Source organism: Haliotis cracherodii, unplaced genomic scaffold (genome assembly GCF_022045235.1).
Source record: "Haliotis cracherodii isolate W230 unplaced genomic scaffold, xgHalCrac1.p SCAF_4, whole genome shotgun sequence".
Lineage (NCBI taxonomy): Eukaryota > Metazoa > Mollusca > Gastropoda > Lepetellida > Haliotidae > Haliotis > Haliotis cracherodii.
In genome coordinates this window covers 26,158,539-26,179,067 of record NW_027266297.1, presented here as the reverse complement: position 1 = coordinate 26,179,067, position 20,529 = coordinate 26,158,539, and the positions used below count along the sequence as shown (strand labels likewise).

The following is a 20,529-nucleotide window of genomic DNA, read 5'->3' as shown; positions in this document are numbered from 1 at the left end:
CGGCCATGTCAGCCACTACAATATATGTATATATTTTACTGTTAACGAAATAATTCTGCCAAAATGATAATGGTCGGCTACTCCTCGTCACGTATGAAAATATTTGTTTCCGAAGAAAGACGCAACATTCCAACATCCGACTTTTATCACTTCTGAAAATTTCAAAAAAATTCCACTAGATTAGATAACACTTGATATGTTTGATGCATCATACTGTTTAATTTTCTAACCATTCCGATTGGCAATGTCTGAAATATTGTAAATAATATGAAAGAATATGAGTTGCCATGCAAACATTCTTCACCACTTTTTGTAAAACAAATGTAGCTCTACGACTGTTGTATCGCCCATCCTTTAACATTGACGTACAAGAGTCGTAGGGCCATGATGTGTTTGTGAACGGGTTAGCCCCAACCAGCATGTACAGTGAGTGTGTAGGTACTTGTGTACACCCTAATGACCTGTCTCTCTGCTTCTCTCCCCCGACCATGCAGTTTGAAGACGACAAGTCGGCGTGGGCAACCCAGTGACACGCCCACCAAGGGGCGCTCTGCCCTCTGTGTGACAAAATATGACTTACGTATCACTCAGTCCTTCAACTACGACACTTGACAGTTTGGACAGCCCTTTTTGTAAATCGAAAATGCCAAATGTGATTATGTAGCATCTGTTCTTCCTTCTGCTATACAAACATCGGGGTGCAAATATGGATGCTCTGGTGTAAAGAAAACGTTACAGGGTTTAGAAATTTGCTGGAACATTTGCAGAGGCAGTTGTCATGGAGACTGTGATGTCAAGTTAAGCGGTGTAATCTCTCCAGCCTCAAAACAGTTCTATTTGTTATGAATGTAGTACCTTATATACCAATATCTGAAACATCTTGATTGTTACATTTGTGGTGCCCGGTTTGCCATGTTTGCTGTTGGGTTGACCTCTGGAGACTTAAGGTATGCACATTCTGCCTACAGCAGCGCCTGTGGTTACCATGGTTGCGGTGCCGTCATTAATTTTGTCCCCGAACTGGGTCACTGAGAAATAGGTACATGATTTGGGGGACGGTATGAAAATTAAGATAAATACTTGTGTATTTTCAAGATTAAACAAAATTGCTTTGTCAGTTTTGCATCTTTTTGATGGGTTGCGGGTGAAAAAGAGATAGCGACATGCATCTCAAGGCATGTCAGTCAGTTGTAGAGAGAACTGTATGTCAGCCAAATTAAGGCAAGTCACCATTGGCCTGTGTGTGATCTGTTGTTTATGAATCTGAACAGTTCAAACCCCAGGTAGCCACAGACTCCTGTTGTAGGCATACCCTGTTTTCACTGGTGTAAGATGCAAGCTTAATTTTGCTTATTGTTTAACATTTAAGATCTCTTTCTCTCTGACAGCTTCACTTATGAAATCTATCCTACTTATCATTAACTGTTCTCCTATCTCTTGGACAGGTAAATGTGTCTGCCTTTACTGTAAATACAGTAGTTTCATGTAATTTATTTCATATTTATGTCATATTGTTACATTTGTTGTATTGTAAATTAAGAATAAGAATCAAATCAGATTTATATGTTCACAGTAATTTGTTGTATTCAACACAGTATTAGGAAATTGTGAAGGATCATTGTGTTGTTTGAAAATGTATGTTCACTACTTTGTCACTGGTCACAAGTATGTCAATATGTCAATATGTCAATATCAATAACTCTTTATGTGTATCTGAAATAACAAGAGGAAGCGTATTATGTTCATATTGCAGATTTTGATGTTATTTATGAATACATGTGTATCAACTTCAACACTCCTCTCAGAACATGAAGAGTGCATGGTAAATGTTTGAGACTTAAGCCACATAATGTGGCATTGATTGATGCATGGTAAATATATGAGACTTAAGGAATATTACGTTCTCTCTGTGAAGTCAGTGCATTAGTCCGTTTCTGACATTTTCTCATTTTCAAATAATGCTCAATATTTGGGTGTTGCTAAACTTTTGTTACTGAGTGTATATGAGACTTAAGGAATATTATGTGGCCTTGATGCATGGTAAATATATGAGACATAAGGAATATTATGTGGCATTGATGTATGGTAAATATATGAGACTTAAGGAATATTTTGTGGCCTTGATGCATGGTAAATATATAAGACATAAGGAATATTATGTGACATTGATGCATGGTAAATATATGAGACATAAGCCGAAATATATGGTATTGGTATCTTTTGGAATGGAAAGATTTGCAACTAATCTAACTTGTAATAAGACTATTGCCAAGTCTTTTGTAATGTTGAATGTACTGTCAACTTTCTTGCAAACATCATTATTTGACTGTGGTTATTTTCTATTGATGTATCAACAAACTTAATGTGTGCATTTGTCACGAATTATACAAATGTAGGTAACTGGCGTGAGGGCTTAGCGTGATCTTGTGCGGGGTACATACCTTTCTCTCAGTGGTTGTACCTTTGAAAGATGCCCCAAGATTTGACACAAAAGTATTTTCAAGTGAGCTCAAATTATCCTGGCTTCAAGTCGGCTGATGTTTCTGTTTGCATGTAACCATGGTAACGCTGTGTTTCCCTGACAGTTCACTGTCGACGATGATGCGTGGGAGAACAAGACAGCGGAGCAGAGGACGATACAGATAGGAGGAGGCGATGGGCAGCAGCACCCTGTCCCAAAGTCCAGGACAAAACTGGACTCAAAGTTCAAACTGTCTCCTCAGGAGGATTCGGAGACGGATGTTTAAATCCAGCATCTTGTGCAATATGGCAGGCATTCCGAGGTGTGGAAATGGGAAGATTTTATTCCAAGGGTAATAGGGCATAAGTGCAGGTGCGGTAGACTGTACCCGTCACCTCTTGTTCACCCTAGTGTTGATGTGAAGCAGACTGTGAATTTTGTACACATGTCGGGAAACAGAGAGTATTGAGAATTCCAAGTTTTACATGACTATTATGTCTAAAGATACATTTTGTTTGTTGATTAACACTGCTCTCAGCAATATTACTGCTATATGACGGCGGTCAGTAAATAATCGAGTCTGGACCAGACAATCCAGTGATTGATAACATGAGCATTGAGCAGGTCCAGACTCAATTATCTAAAGGGTACAGTCATATAGCTAGAATGTTGCTGAGTGTGCTGTTAGACAACATGTGCTTCTTTGAGAATGTTAGTTGTCAGCAGTCTTTAGTATAACCAATATGATGGATGCTTTGGAACATGAAACGTGTTGGTATATTTCAGGGGAAGACGCCACAAGTTAAATCCATCTAGTCTCCAGCTTGTTTTGGACTTGTGGTTCAGGAATTTAAAAAGGAAACCCAAACTTTCACTATACTCAGAACAACCAGAATAATGACCCTAACTCTGGGATTTGTTGATTCTTGGAACCATATCTTCCTATTCTCACACTTCTAGTGAATCTGTTATGTAAGATACCTTGGCTAGTCCATTGCTTGCAAGTTATATGTCACTCTCAAGCCCCCCTGAACCTGCTTCTATGTGAAACACAGCGGTCTTTGTGCTTCTTCACTTGGATGCTTACAAATATAGTATTGCAACAATGATCAAACTGATTGTGCATGAAGTAAGTTAGGAACCAGAGGGTTAACTCATGAGGCCAGACCTAATTATTTGCCAGTTTTACAGATTTTCTTGTGTAATTTACCAAGAGACAGAAGATACCTAAACATCAGGGTTTATGAGTTTGAATCACGATTAATTTCCTGCCTATATTTTCAATGAAATAATGCGCCGTCTTCTCTTTTTTTAAGATACCGATATTCGTGATACCTTTGCGAATTTAATGTCGGCTCATTTGTGAAAGACAAGAATATGGCCTGTTAAGATCTGGGTTAGAATTGGCCTTCAGCAATCCATGCTTGTTGTAAGAGACGATTAACGGGATCGGGTGGTCAGGCTCAGTGACTTGGTTGATGCATGGCATCGTATCCTATCAATCGATTGTCTGGTCCTGACTCGATTATTTTCAGACCGCCGTCATATAGCTTGAATATTGCTGAGTGCGGTGTTAAACAACAAACCAAACCAGAAGCTTATGACATCAATCACTGGATTGTCTGGTCCAGACTTGATTATTTACAGACTGCCGTCATATAGCTGGAATATTACTCAGTGGGGCATTAAACAACAAACAAACAAACAAACAAAAGAGAAAGATGGCCTGGTCTGGCCTAGGATGTTGTAATGACAACGTTAGCATTACAAGGTGGTAGTTTAGGGTGTATTAGTATGTAACAGTATGATGTGTATTTGGAAGTGGCTGTAGGTACCACAGAAAGTCCCACTTGTGGAATCAGTGTTGTGTTGTAACGTACTGCACAGTTGAGATGGTAGGCTTGTCACCTCACGTCACTGACTGTGACACAGATACAAGTTTGTAGGCTTGTCGCCTCACGTCACTGACTGTGACACAGATACAAGTTTGTAGGCTTGTCGCCTCACGTCACTGACTGTGACACAGATACAAGTTTGTAGACTTGTCGCCTCACGTCACTGACTGTGACACAGAAACAAGTTTGTACGCTTGTCGCCTCACGTCACTGACTGTGACACAGATACAAGTTTGTAGGCTTGTCGCCTCACGTCACTGACTGTGACACAGATGCAAGTTTGTAGACTTGTCGCCTCACGTCACTGACTGTGACACAGAAACAAGTTTGTACGCTTGTCGCCTCACGTCACTGACTGTGACACAGAAACAAGTTTGTACGCTTGTCACCTCACGTCACTGACTGTGACACAGATACAAGTTTGTAGGCTTGTCGCCTCACGTCACTGACTGTGACACAGATACAAGTTTGTAGGCTTGTCGCCTCACGTCACTGACTGTGACACAGATACAAGTTTGTAGACTTGTCGCCTCACATCACTGACTGTGACACAGATACAAGTTTGTAGGCTTGTCGCCTCACGTCACTGACTGTGACACAGATACAAGTTTGTAGGCTTGTCGCCTCACGTCACTGACTGTGACACAGATACAAGTTTGTAGGCTTGTCGCCTCACGTCACTGACTGTGACACAGATACAAGTTTGTAGGCTTGTCACCTCACGTCACTGACTGTGACACAGATACAAGTTTGTAGGCTTGTCGCCTCACGTCACTGACTGTGACACAGATACAAGTTTGTAGACTTGTCGCCTCACGTCACTGACTGTGACACAGATACAAGTTTGTAGGCTTGTCGCCTCACGTCACAGATTGTGACAAAGATACAAGTTTGTAGGCTTGTCGCCTCACGTCACTGACTGTGACACAGATACAAGTTTGTAGACTTGTCGCCTCACGTCACTGACTGTGACACAGATACAAGTTTGTAGGCTTGTCGCCTCACGTCACTGACTGTGACACAGATGCAAGTTTGTAGACTTGTCGCCTCACGTCACTGACTGTGACACAGAAACAAGTTTGTACGCTTGTCGCCTCACGTCACTGACTGTGACACAGAAACAAGTTTGTACGCTTGTCACCTCACGTCACTGACTGTGACACAGATACAAGTTTGTAGGCTTGTCGCCTCACGTCACTGACTGTGACACAGATACAAGTTTGTAGGCTTGTCGCCTCACGTCACTGACTGTGACACAGATACAAGTTTGTAGACTTGTCGCCTCACATCACTGACTGTGACACAGATACAAGTTTGTAGGCTTGTCGCCTCACGTCACTGACTGTGACACAGATACAAGTTTGTAGGCTTGTCGCCTCACGTCACTGACTGTGACACAGATACAAGTTTGTAGGCTTGTCGCCTCACGTCACTGACTGTGACACAGATACAAGTTTGTAGGCTTGTCACCTCACGTCACTGACTGTGACACAGATACAAGTTTGTAGGCTTGTCGCCTCACGTCACTGACTGTGACACAGATACAAGTTTGTAGACTTGTCGCCTCACGTCACTGACTGTGACACAGATACAAGTTTGTAGGCTTGTCGCCTCACGTCACAGATTGTGACAAAGATACAAGTTTGTAGGCTTGTCGCCTCACGTCACTGACTGTGACACAGATACAAGTTTGTAGACTTGTCGCCTCACGTCACTGACTGTGACACAGATACAAGTTTGTAGGCTTGTCGCCTCACGTCACTGACTGTGACACAGATACAAGTTTGTAGGCTTGTCGCCTCACGTCACTGACTGTGACACAGATACAAGTTTGTAGGCTTGTCGCCTCACGTCACTGACTGTGACACAGATACAAGTTTGTACGCTTGTCGCCTCACGTCACTGACTGTGACACAGATACAAGTTTGTAGGCTTGTCGCCTCACGTCACTGACTGTGACACAGATACAAGTTTGTAGGCTTGTCGCCTCACGTCACAGATTGTGGTAGGTGGAACAGTAGATTTAGTTAATTCCACTCAGTTTTTCAGATGTACTTTTGCAAAACGAATGATTCTTTCACTGCTGCAGGACATTTGTTGAGTTTTCGATCAACATCTTTTGGATTAACAGGATTTAGAAAGTAGCCTGTATCCACAAATCAGTTACGATGATATGACTAGAAGTCTAATCCAAGGTGAAACATGTGATTGTTATTGACCTGCTTGCCTGGTTCTGAAATGCTACTATGGGATTGGACGAATCAATATATGTTTAAGGATGGATGGCCCTTGTTTCATGCATGGAAGCAGCACTTTGCCTTGGCCTTGTACAAAGTGACAGGTCTGTGATAATGAAAACTCTCAGTCTGTGCTACATGTTAACCTGTCTAATATGTCCGGGCCCGGTTCCACAAAGTGATTGTAGAACTAGGCTGACCGTAACTCCTATACTATAACATATGCTTATGACTGTCGTAGCTGTATGATTGCTTTGTGGAACGAGGCCCAGGGGCCCGTTCCATGAAGCTATTTTAGTATTTAGCTGCTCATAAGTTGTTTACTTTAAGAGAGACTTCGCTCATCATTGGCTAAGGTCACTTCTTGGAACGGGGCCCTGTATTCCAGAAGATGTTGCTGTCAGTCACTGACAACGAGGTTCCCTGTGTATGCTTCGCTATCCTCCTACCTCACATTATCACATTATTGGTTGTCCTGTTCTTGATTCTGTTTTGAGAAAGAAATCCCACCTGTATCCTGGGCCTTGTTTCACATAGCAACCTTAGTGCTAAGATGATTGTCCCTCCATACTGTATCACAGACCTACCACTTCCATAGTACTTTGATTGCTTTGCAGAATTGTGTCCAGGGTCCTCTTCCACAGGGGATTTAAGAGCTACTATTGCCATAAGACTATGTTAAAGAAAATGAGGTACAATCACCTTAGCGCTAAGATTGCTTTGTGGAATGGGGCCCTGGTCAGTACTTGTGAATAATGACTGAAATCAGACATTTGGCTGCTGGGTCATATCCCATATCCCATATCCCGTCAGTGTGGTGTTTATCTATTGGCAAAATTAAGTAAATAAATAAGGAAGGTTGGTGTAGGTCAATTTATCAAAACGTCTTGGGCTATTATTCGAAATATCTGTTTCTGGCATTATGACAGTTACCGTATTCGACGTAATAAGCGCCCACGGTGTTATTTGCTAATATAATGGCTAGTGAACAATTCCAGTTAGCACCCTTTCCAATTGATCAATGTACACAAGACTTATTTATTTGTGTATAATACGCACTCGTTTGTTATATGCACCCTTAATTATGAGCAATTTAATTCTCGAAAATATATCTATAGTGTATAATACACACAGATTCTTCTTTCATAACGTATCAGGCTGTCAGCATAAACCACAAAATTTACAATCTTTCAACCTTGGTTTTTAATCTCACCAAAAATATTTTCTAATAAGAGCCCCCTATTTCTATTTTTGAGAGCGCCCTGGGCGCTTATTACGTCGAATATACAGTATATAAAAAAATGGTAGGTAAGTGGGCAGTTTCTTTTGTTTCCTTTATATCCAGGCTATGAAATGATTTACAGACAGACAGACATGCTGATTTGTGGGGTGTACATAAATAAATTTGAATAATTAAATTTTTTCTGTTAGAGCTGTTTTGTAGATTTGGGCATGTTACCCCAAACAAAGGCTTGTATTTTGACCTGAAATGAACATATGCAAGGAAGAAAGTGATCTATGTTTGATTTTGAATCATGAATTGGTGTACTGTGCTGCCATTATCCAACCATCAGGTAGGTGGCAGTATAGGAAGATGGTAGGACATTGTGTCAAGTAAAATTAAGACTGAAGTCTTGGTGTTTAAAATGAGTTCTGTGTCAGTTTGTTAATCACAGAATCTTCAAAACCTGCAGAACTTCTTTTTTTTCCTGTATCAGGCAATGCAGTTATCAAGCCTTTCCTTGCATTAGGATTCTGGATTAGATTATCTGTATGTCTTGAGCACCTTTTTCAGTACACTGAAACTTCAAAGTAATCCTCAATGTGCTATATGCAATTTGTATGGTGCTGTGAGTTGTCTGATGTTAGAAGATATGATTATGTTGACTGCAGTCACATGCAACACACACAACATGCAACACACACAACATGCAACACACAAAACATGGACACAATACACAACATGCACACAACATACAACACACACAACATACAACACACACAACATGCAACACACACAACATACAACACACACAACACACACAACATGCAACACACAAAACATGGACACAATACACAACATGCACACAACATACAACACACACAACATGCAACACACACAACATGGACACAATACACAACATGCACACAATACACAACACACACAACATGCACACAACATACAACACACACAACATGCACACAACATACAACACACACAACATGCAACACACACAACATGCAACACACACAACATGCAACACACACAACATGCAACACACACAACATGCAACACACACAACATGCACACAACATACAACACACACAACATGCAACACACACAACATGCAACACACACAACATGCAACACACACAACATGCAACACACACAACATGCAACACACACAACATGCACACAACATACAACACACACAACATGCAACACACACAACATGCAACACACACAACATGCACACAACATACAACACACACAACATGCAACACACACAACATGGACACAATACACAACATGCACACAACATACAACACACACAACATACAACACACACAACATACAACACACACAACATGCAACACACACAACATGGACACAATACACAACATGCACACAACATACAACACACACAACATACAACACACACAACATGCAACACACACAACATGCAACACACACAACATGCACACAACATACAACATACAACACACACAACATGCAACACACACAACATGCAACACACACAACATGCAACACACACAACATGCACACAATACACAACATGCACACAACATACAACACACACAACATGCAACACACACAACATGCAACACACACAACATGCAACACACAAAACATGGACACAATACACAACATGCACACAACATACAACACACACAACATACAACACACACAACATGCAACACACACAACATGCAACACACACACAACATGCACACAATACACAACATGCACACAACATACAACACACACAACATGCAACACACACACAACATGCACACAATACACAACATGCACACAACACACACACACACACACACACACAACATGCACACACACACAGTTCAGACACAGATGATCACAGATGAACAAAGATGACACAGATGACAGATCGGACAGACATGACCGATGTAGTGACCTGGGAAGGAACACAGTACATGGTTTGTATATAGGAAGGAGTAGTGATGATGGCTACAGAGGTTGTATATTTAAGTTGTTATTAGTTGATGAGAATGACTGAGTTTGCGTGTGCATGAAGAGCTAGATTTGTAAATACTCCATGATGAATTTAAACTTAATGTGAGATAGAAATGGTTAGATTACAGTAGATTAACGAAGTCGTAGATAATGTCTTCAAGTCATCAGGTGGGCCAATCTTTTCGTCAACATTACACATTCTTATTAATCATGTAATTCAATAAATTCACAATTTTAGCAAACAACTGTGAATGTTTCTTCTCTGCTGACACAATGTGGCATTTTATAGCAACTGAATCGCATACTATTTTGGATGGGATTAGGGTTTTATTCCATACACCCTGCATTATCAGTGGGCTTTGTAATGGTTTGTATGCTAAGACAGCACAGTGACAGGTTTGAGCAGTGTACCGGTATTGTTTGTTTGTTATTTCTGTACCCTGCATCAAGGTTTGGTTCAGATTTTTTATACTGTTCATCTCATTAATGTCCCCATCCTGTGATCTTCCAACATAGCTCCATGCATTATTCTGTATATTTTTTTAATTCTTTTCTTATCTCATTCTACAATATATTCCTGACAGGATTGGAAATTAAATCTGACTAAATCCTCAATCTTATAAAAATCAGATCTTTTACTCCGATGTGTTATATATCTCATGGTTATGGGGTTGACTAAACCTGCTCCAGTCCCTGGTTGCTAGGTGATGGGACAGGTGCTATGACCTATATTGTTCATTCACACGTTGTCCCAAAGGGCTGATATATCACGCTTATTGCTGGACGTTTGCCTAATGGTAGAGGAGAGGCTGATTATTTAGATGTTCCTTGCATAGCTTGTTGTTACTTGTTATGTCATTTGCTTCATGTTGCATGGTTCAATATTTCTTAAAAATGTCAGATTTAATTTCTAACCTTGCAATACTTTCTCTTAGCACCTCTTGGCTGTGACAATCTGTGGATTTGCCAGTGCTCATTATGCTCATGTTATGCAGGAAATTATGACGTTGCTGTGCTGCAGGTAGTGACTGTTTAGACTAGGCTAGTGGCCAACATGGCTGTCACATGGACCACAGTAAATCATTGGCTGCTAGCGTAATGGAACTGAGGAGAATCCTTACAATCTTACAATGTAAAAGTATTACAACACTTATTGTAGTTGTGTTACAACTACTGGAATAATGTTTTAAGAATTCTCCTTGGTTCTGTTCCCCCATTTTGGACCCCATGTGGATTCCGTGTCTGCATAGGTCTCCATCAACCTAGGCTGGTCATAAGAGTCGACATCATGGATCGGTGGACTCTCAGCACAGATTAACCCATGGTGTTAGTTACTCCTGTAGCACAGTGATGTGTCTTCTTGGATTCCTCTGGTGTAACCAGACACCCATCCTCATGATTCCAGGTCATACTGATCTCTTGTTGTTCCATAATAAACCCTGGGTACATTTGGCTGGATAGCCTGACTTAGTAAGGGCTGAAAGTAACAGTTAAAACTAGAATCATTAGTCACCAAGTCTTATTTGAATTTTGAACAGTGTTTCTGGCATGATAAATCATTTCTTATCTTGGCACCATTCCAGAAAGCGATCTTAGCGCAAAGGCATTCATAACTCCAATACTTATTGATTGATTGTCGAGCTTAGTTCGCTTTCTGGAATGGCGCCATGGTACTGGTATTTACCCTATACCATGCAAGTCCTAACACTATGCAGCCTCCTGAGCTAGGTATGGAACTCATAAGATAACCAAAATCTACCTGTTGATTGTTTTTATTTATTGAAGCAATGTGTGAAGCCCATTTCTGGTGTCCCCCGCCGTGATATTGCTGGAATATTGCTAAAAGCGGCGTTATATCAAACTCACTCAATTATTTATTGAAGATGACTAGGTGTGATCAGTGTAATCTTTATATCTTACGGGACTTAAGGGGTCAAGCTGATTTAACTGATATTGTTAGTAATGTTAATCAAGCTAACTATGATGTGTCCTGTGTCTCCAAGGTATTATTGAGCAACTTTAGGATGAAGATTGGCCTCGTATTAGAGGGGAAACGTTCTCTACTTGTATGATAATGTAAATGTGTATCTATGCCTGTACATTTCTATCATGTTGATACAATGTTGGCAGTGCTGATGATTAATATAGCATGTAGATAGCGAATGTTGATTGTATGCCCTAGTCACCTAGCTCCGGCTTGTTTATGTATAGCTAATTCATTGACTAACATTTCTGTATCAGTCATGCCATTAAACATATACAATAGTTCTTACTGCTGTGTTGTCCTTTGTATGTGGGATTAAGAACAGGAGTGGGTCAAGAGGAGTTTGTGCAGAAAAAGTTCGGGTGGAGAGGATGGATATCAAGTGTGTTGGTGATACGGGGAGAGGGTGGGTGTAAAGTGTGTTGGTGACACGGGGAGAAGTTGAGGAGAGGGTGGGTGTAAAGTGTGTTGGTGATACAGGGAGAAGTTGAGGAAAGGGTGGGTGTAAAGTGTGTTGGTGATACAGGGAGAAGTTGAGGAAAGGGTGGGTGTAAAGTGTGTTGGTGATACGGGGAGAAGTTGAGGAGAGGGTGGGTGTAAAGTGTGTTGGTGATACAGGGAGAAGTTGAGGAAAGGGTGGGTGTAAAGTGTGTTGGTGATACAGGGAGAAGTTGAGGAGAGGGTGGGTGTAAAGTGTGTTGGTGATATGAGGAAAGGGTGGGTGTAAAGTGTGTTGGTGATACAGGGAGAAGTTGAGGAGAGGGTGGGTGTAAAGTGTGTTGGTGATACAGGGAGAAGTTGAGGAAAGGGTGGGTGTAAAGTGTGTTGGTGATACAGGGAGAAGTTGAGGAGAGGGTGGGTGTAAAGTGTGTTGGTGATATGAGGAAAGGGTGGGTGTAAAGTGTGTTGGTGATACAGGGAGAAGTTGAGGAGAGGGTGGGTGTAAAGTGTGTTGGTGATACGGGGAGAGGTTGAGGAGAGGGTGGGTGTAAAGTGTGTTGGTGATACAGGGAGAAGTTGAGGAGAGGGTGGGTGTAAAGTGTGTTGGTGATACAGGGAGAAGTTGAGGAAAGGGTGGGTGTAAAGTGTGTTGGTGATACAGGGAGAAGTTGAGGAAAGGGTGGGTGTAAAGTGTGTTGGTGATACAGGGAGAAGTTGAGGAGAGGGTGGGTGTAAAGTGTGTTGGTGATACAGGGAGAAGTTGAGAGGGTGGATGTTAAGTGTGTTTGTGATATGGGGAGAGGGTGGGTGTAAAGTGTGTTGGGGATACAGGGAGAAGTTGAGAGGGTGGATGTTAAGTGTGTTTGTGATATGGGGAGAGGGTGGGTGTTAAGTGTGTTGGTGACCCGGGGAGAAGATGAGGAGAGGGTGGGTGTAAAGTGTGTTGGTGACACGGGGAGAAGTTGAGGAGAGGGTGGGTGTAAAGTGTGTTGGGGATACAGGGAGAAGTTGAGAGGGTGGATGTTAAGTGTGTTTGTGATATGGGGAGAGGGTGGGTGTTAAGTGTGTTGGTGACATGGGGAGAAGTTGAGGAGAGGGTGGGTGTAAAGTGTGTTGGGGATACGGGGAGAGGGTGGGTGTTAAGTGTGTTGGTGACACGGGGAGAAGTTGAGGAAAGGGTGGGTGTAAAGTGTTGGTTGGTAAAGATGATATTGGGAGAGCAGTAAGTGTTGGTTGTAAAGGTGATATGGGGAGAGCAGTAAGTGTTGGTTGTAAAGGTGATATGGGGAGAGCAGTAAGTGTTGGTTGGTACAGGTGATATGGGGAGAGCAGTAAGTGTTGGTTGTAAAGGTGATATGGGGAGAGCAATAAGTGTTGGTTGTAAAGGTGATATGGGGAGAGCAATAAGTGTTGGTTGTAAAGGTGATATGGGGAGAGCAATAAGTGTTGGATGGTAAAGGTGATATGGGATGGATGGTAAAGGTGATTTGGGAGAGCAATAAGTGTTGGTTGTAAAGGTGATATGGGGAGAGCAGTAAGTGTTGGTTGTAAAGGTGATATGGGGAGAGCAATAAGTGTTGGTTGTAAAGGTGATATGGGGGAGAGCAATAAGTGTTGGTTGGTACAGGTGATATGGGGAGAGCAATAAGTGTTGGATGGTAAAGGTGATATGGGATGGATGGTAAAGGTGATTTGGGAGAGCAATAAGTGTTGGTTGTAAAGGTGATTTTGGGAGAGCAGTAAGTGTTGGTTGGTAAAGATGATATGAGGAGAGCAGTAAGTGTTGGTTGGATGGTAAAGGTGATATGGGGAGAGCAATAAGTGTTGGTTGTAAAGGTGATATGGGGAGAGCAGTAAGTGTTGGCTGGTTGGTAAAGGTGATATGGGGAGAACAGTAAGTGTTGGTTGGATGGTAAAGGTGATATGGGGAGAGCAATAAGTGTTGGTTGTAAAGGTGATATGGGGAGAGCAGTAAGAGTTGGTTGGTTGGTAAAGGTAATATGGGGAGAGCAGTAAGTGTTGGTTGATGGTAAAGGTGATATGGGGAGAGCAATAAGTGTTGGTTGGTAAAGGTGATATGGGGAGAGCAGTAAGAGTTGGTTGGTTGGTAAAGGTAATATGGGGAGAGCAGTAAGTGTTGGTTGATGGTAAAGGTGATATGGGGAGAGCAATAAGTGTTGGTTGGTAAAGGTGATATGGGGAGAGCAGTAAGTGTTGGTTGGTAAGGGTGATATGGGGAGAGCAATAAGTGTTGGTTGGTTGATGAAGGAGATATGGGGAGAGCAGTAAGTGTTGGTTGATGGTAAAGGTGATATGGGGAGAGCAGTAAGTGTTGGTTGATAGTAAAGGTGATATGGGGAGAGCAATAAGTGTTGGTTGGTAAAGGTGATATGGGGAGAGCAGTAAGTGTTGGCTGGTTGGTAAAGGTGATATGGGGAGAGCAGTAAGTGTTGGTTGATGGTAAAGGTGATATGGGGAGAGCAATAAGTGTTGGTTGGTAAGGGTGATATGGGGAGAGCAGTAAGTGTTGGTTGGTTGGTAAAGGTGATATGGGGAGAGCAATAAGTGTTGGCTGGTTGGTAAAGGTGATATGGGGAGAGCAGTAAGTGTTGGTTGATGGTAAAGGTGATATGGGGAGAGCAATAAGTGTTGGTTGTTAAGGGTGATATGGGGAGAGCAGTAAGTGTTGGTTGGTTGGTAAAGGTGATATGGGGAGAGCAGTAAGTGTTGGCTGGTTGGTAAAGGTGATATGGGGAGAGCAGTAAGTGTTGGTTGATGGTAAAGGTGATATGGGGAGAGCAATAAGTGTTGGTTGGTAAGGGTGATATGGGGAGAGCAGTAAGTGTTGGCTGGTTGGTAAAGGTGATATGGGGAGAGCAGTAAGTGTTGGTTGATGGTAAAGGTGATATGAGGAGAGCAGTAAGTGTTGGTTGGTAAGGGTGATATGGGGAGAGCAATAAGTGTTGGTTGTAAAGGTGATATGGGGAGAGCAGTAAGTGTTGGCTGGTTGGTAAAGGTGATATGGGGAGAACAGTAAGTGTTGGTTGGATGGTAAAGGTGATATGGGGAAAGCAATAAGTGTTGGTTGTAAAGGTGATATGGGGAGAGCAGTAAGAGTTGGTTGGTTGGTAAAGATAATATGGGGAGAGCAGTAAGTGTTGGTTGATGGTAAAGGTGATATGGGGAGAGCAATAAGTGTTGGTTGGTAAAGGTGATATGGGGAGAGCAGTAAGTGTTGGTTGGTAAGGGTGATATGGGGAGAGCAATAAGTGTTGGTTGGTTGGTGAAGGTGATATGGGGAGAGCAGTAAGTGTTGGTTGATGGTAAAGGTGATATGGGGAGAGCAGTAAGTGTTGGTTGATGGTAAAGGTGATATGGGGAGAGCAATAAGTGTTGGTTGGTAAAGGTGATATGGGGAGAGCAGTAAGTGTTGGTTGGTAAGGGTGATATGGGGAGAGCAGTAAGTGTTGGTTGATGGTAAAGGTGATATGGGGAGAGCAGTAAGAGTTGGTTGGATGGTAAAGGTGATATGGGGAGAGCAATAAGTGTTGGGTGGTTGGTAAGGGTGATATGGGGAGAGCAGTAAGTGTTGGTTGTGAAAAGTGTTGATTGGTAAAGAAAGTTAATCGGAGAGAGTGTTGAGAGTGTGTGTGTGTGTGTGTGGGGGGGGGGGGGGGGGGGGGGGGGGGGGGGCGGGCTTCTATCCAGCTTCTTAACCGAAATTGTGATCTGAAACAATATTTGTCAACAATGTTATGTTTCATACATACTTTCAATGAACCTTAGGAAACGGGCATAAAATCTCTCTTGCTGGACTACATGAACTTCAGCAAAGAAGAGTAGGTAGGTTGGTTGGTTGGTTGGTTGGTTGGTAAGATGATGCAGGGAGAGCAGTGAGGAGAGGGAGGTGTGAAAATTATGAGTTGTTAAATGGGGAGAGCGTTGAAGTGAGTGAGTGAGTATGGTTTTACGCCGCTTTTAGCAATATTCCAGCAATATCACGGCGGAGGACACCAGAAATGGGCTTCACACATTGTACCAATGTCGGGAATCGAAGCCGGGTCTTCGGCGTGGCGTATTGTTAACTGTGTTTGTGAATTTCACCGACTGCCAAAAGTGCGTTGACCTTTCAACGTTTTTGGCCATAGCTCCCCCATTTAAAGTAGGTAGTATAACAAACTATATATCTTACCCTTTAAAGGTTTTCAAATATTTTGATAGAGACATCTTTGCTTAGTATTCACGCAAAATCTGAGATCATTTTGTGGAAATTTAAGGGGTGAAAAGGAGGGTCAGACCTTTTGGGTCGTTATCTACATTTTGGCTGCAAAGATCAAATTTTGATACCTTATAGCACGTGCAAAAAGGGTGTGTGGTCATAATAAATATGACTATTTGTTTCGATCAAAAACTCGAACATGACAATTTTACTACTTAATGAGGTAAATAGTTTTCATTTCATGAAGAAAACTCAGATGATGATTTTAGTCTGAAACCAAACAATAATTTTGACTTCATGCAGCTCCTTTGGTTCATGAGTTGGCATAATCAAATGTAACATTCTGATAAAGATATAATTTCAAAAGAATTTGTCTGTCCAAATCACCTTTATCTTGTTTATGTTATAATATGCCTTTATTTAACATGAGAGTTTCTTTCAAAATCATTAATTCCAAGTACCATATTTTGAAAAGAAAGGTGTTAAATTACTTTGTAAATTATATATTTTTGTAACATCATTATTGTTTGTTGTTGTTTAGTCTTGATTATAACAAAACTACAAGGACACAAACAAATACAAATGCACAGGTCTGATATTTTAATGAAAGCTGGTACAAGGGCATTAACTTAAAAGAGTAAAACATGGTTCTTCACCTTGCCCTTAAATTGGACGTTCAACAACGATTCAGTATTGGCGAAGATGTGTACCCTGCCATGGAACCGACCCTGCGGGTGAGCAAAGGTAATGTTTCAGGTAAATCCGCTGTTTCTTGGCTGCTACTGTGTCACGGTTATCCCAATAAGTGTGATTCATGTCCTCCAAGTCGGCTGTGTCCATCCAGGCACCAGGAACTAAGTTGTGGTTTGTATCTTCCTTGTCCAGGATCATGACATCATAGGAGGGGTTCCTTTCTCTGAAGTAGTTGTGCAGCACCACACACGTTCTCACTATCAAAGATGCAGTATCTACCTGAACCTGGAGAGTGCTAAGCAGACACCTGAATCTGTTTACGAGTATCTCAAAGTCATTCTCAACCACACGGCGATCTCGAAAGGCGATAATTGAAAACTAGCTCATGATGTGCCAGTCCCCGGCGAGAGAATGGTTTCATTAGCCGACTCTGCATGGCAAAGGCATCATCTGCAATGATGTAATAAGGTATATCAACGTCATCAAATGGTAAAGGCTCTGCATCTGGTATACCTAAGATTACCCGTTGTATTGATTGGTGGAGGGCACAGTGGTTCCATATTTGGCTATCGGACCTAGACCGAACATCACCAACCTGAATCCATCGGAATTTGTAATCTGCATCAACCAGGCCCATTAATAAAATGGAGCAGAACCCCTTGTAGTTATAATACGTAGAGCCTGAATTCAAAGTTTTTTTATGGCGATATGCTTGCCATCAAGAGCACCCAAGACATGTGGAAATTGCCATCTCCCTTGAAATCTCTCTGCCACTTGTAACCAATCTTGGGGTTCGATAAGAGTCTTCATAACCTCGGCTTCCATGACATCCAAAATAGCCTTACACACGGAAACAATCATTCCTGAGATGGTGTGAGCAAGTCTAAAATTATACATCAGTGAGTGGTATGAGTCTCCAGTAGCCAAGAACCTTAATGTCACAGGGACACAGGATCACGCCATCGGGTCCTATTCTTAGTGAGACGGTCCTCTACCCTTGCTAACAGTTCATGGAATGTGGCCATGTCCAAGCGCAGAAAGTTCATGAAAGCTTCAGGATCCTCAAGTTGTAATGCTTCCATCACGGCGTCATACTGACCATGGATTGATCTGCGCCGAAGCCAGTCACGAGCCCACCATTCTCTCTGTTTTCTCTGCTTCTCTTCGTCCTCTTCAAATTGCATGAGACACTGGGCATAACATAGCAGCTCTTTGTTGACAACAGCCCAGAACCGAATCATATTTACTCTTCTATCACTCATGTTGTGTCTGCAGAGTTCAGACAAATAGGGGCATGGGTGGCCAAGTCGTCTAAGGCGCCGCGATTCGCTGTGCAGAGTTGCGTCCCTTGGGCACGCCAGAAACCTATGAATGTGGGTTCGAATCCCGGTTCGCCCCGATTATGTTTCTATGTTTGTCAGCACCATACCCGTGCTCGTGGGTTTCACCGAAGTGGTAAACATCTGGGACCTGCATCACTTGGGGTTTTCCTTCCACAACAAGCTGACGCGTTGTGATGTAACTGGAATAATGTTAAAAGCGGCGTTAAACCCAACTCACCCACTCAGACAACAAATGATCAGACTGATATCATCATGGGTTATAAATATCACGTGTATCAACCCATACTTGCTACCTGGTTATCTGTAGTTTATCTTAGTTTAATTTAGTTAAACGTATTTAACTTACTTTAACTTACTCCCGACATGGGTACAATGTGTGAAGCCCATTTCTGGTGTCCCCCCGCCGTGATATTGCTGGAATATTGCTAAGAGCACGCCTAGCAAGACGTGATATAGCATTTTCAAAACGTAGATTACTGTACAAATACTTAGTTCACTGTACTGAAACGATCTTTAATGTCAATAAGATAAATGTAGTGTAGTATATCCGGGTCATGTGAAGTTAAACGAAGTTAGACGGACTTGTGCCCCTACTAAGATGTAGTTTACCGTAGTTGTTCGTAGATATTTTATGCCTTGATAACTACGACGTTCGTTACGTTTGGCTATAGTAGACTATGGTTATAACTACCGCAAACTACATCTAACTACATTAAACTCAGTTACTACTACGTCAACAAAAATGTCAGCTTACGTGGCTATCTGTTGTTCACGCACACGGACAGCTACGATGAAGCACGTATGGATACGTTTGAAGACGGATTACTCTGGGATTAACATTACTTTAGGTATATACTAACGGAAAAAAGTAACTGTGCTCCATATAAAGCTGTGTAAGTTTTATGTTATATAAGATAACATCAAAATGTTTGGTCATTCGGCTGATTAATGTTCTATCATAACACAATCATTGACAACAGCCATGCCTGGGGACAGGAGACAGAAAGACACGCCTTAAAAGAGGGGTGGTGGAGGAGATGATGAAGATGGACATGTATATATGAACATATTTACTGAAAAGAGGAAATACAATGTAAATCACCAATCAAATACTATGTAAATAAACCCTATATTTACTTATATCTCTGAAAAGAGGAAATGTAAATACATTACTAATAAAATACCATGTAAATAAACCATATATATTACTACAAAAATCGTTGTTATCGTTATTAAAAATAGAGGTGCCGTTTTCGCCCGACTCATAGTAGCCGTTTTCGCCAAATGCGGTGCCGTTTTCGCCAGAGAAATCGGTGACGTTTTGCTGAGGTGCCGTTTTAGCCTGCCCCCCGTTACACTGCGTAAGATTTGTCTACGCTTAGGTACGTTATTTAACGCAAGTGTGACTTAGGCTTTAACAAAACATGAAAAGGCAGTCAATTCACCTGAAAAACAAGGGGAACATGTTATGGTACGAGTCAAAATAGGGAATTGCATCAGACAACTATTATTCACTGCGTCAAATTTGAAAATGTCCCTTATGTGTCTACAATAAACGCTTTGAAAGCTGTAGTAAGGCTTTGAATGTTGCAACTGATCAAACAACTCGTGAGCAAGTCGTGTGACGCCACATTTTGCACGTTTCTCGTGGGCTTAACAAGGAGGCCATCCCATCTTGTTTGTTTGTCTGGTAGATAATGGGCGTTCGGTTCCAAATTCAATTTAGCGAGGTTAAATCTACAGGTAACCTAGCTCTACATTGAAAACACAGTATGTTTTATCTCCATTCTACCATGACTAATTAAAACGCGAACTCTTTGGTGCTAATAAATATATTGAGTGAAGCGGCATGGGTTGAGAATACAGTACCACAACTTCTCGTGAGGACGATCTCTGCCGTAGGTCACATATGTCTCAAAGACAAGTTGCGAGTTTTAATGAGAATCCGTCGGACGCGAACTCGCGACCTTCAGATTGTTAGTAGACTATAGCCCGACAGCAAACCGACTGAGCTACGTCCA

The 20,529-nt window shown here is 41.8% G+C and overlaps 1 protein-coding gene across 3 annotated transcripts in view; it reads left to right on the top strand.

The window, feature by feature from the left end:
• The window catches only part of LOC139478970 (epidermal growth factor receptor substrate 15-like 1), a 47,099-nt gene extending 42,731 nt beyond the window's left edge, over positions 1-4,368 (top strand). For 2 of the 3 annotated variants that reach the window (XM_071261687.1, XM_071261686.1), the window contains one exon: positions 2,586-4,368. In XM_071261687.1, the coding sequence (XP_071117788.1) occupies positions 2,586-2,747 (162 nt within the window). In that variant the 3' untranslated portion in view covers positions 2,748-4,368. Of the gene's footprint in view, positions 1-494 lie in introns of all 3 variants that reach the window. The other variant, XM_071261688.1, reaches the window with a different exon arrangement.
• The last annotated feature ends 16,161 nt before the right edge of the window (positions 4,369-20,529 follow it).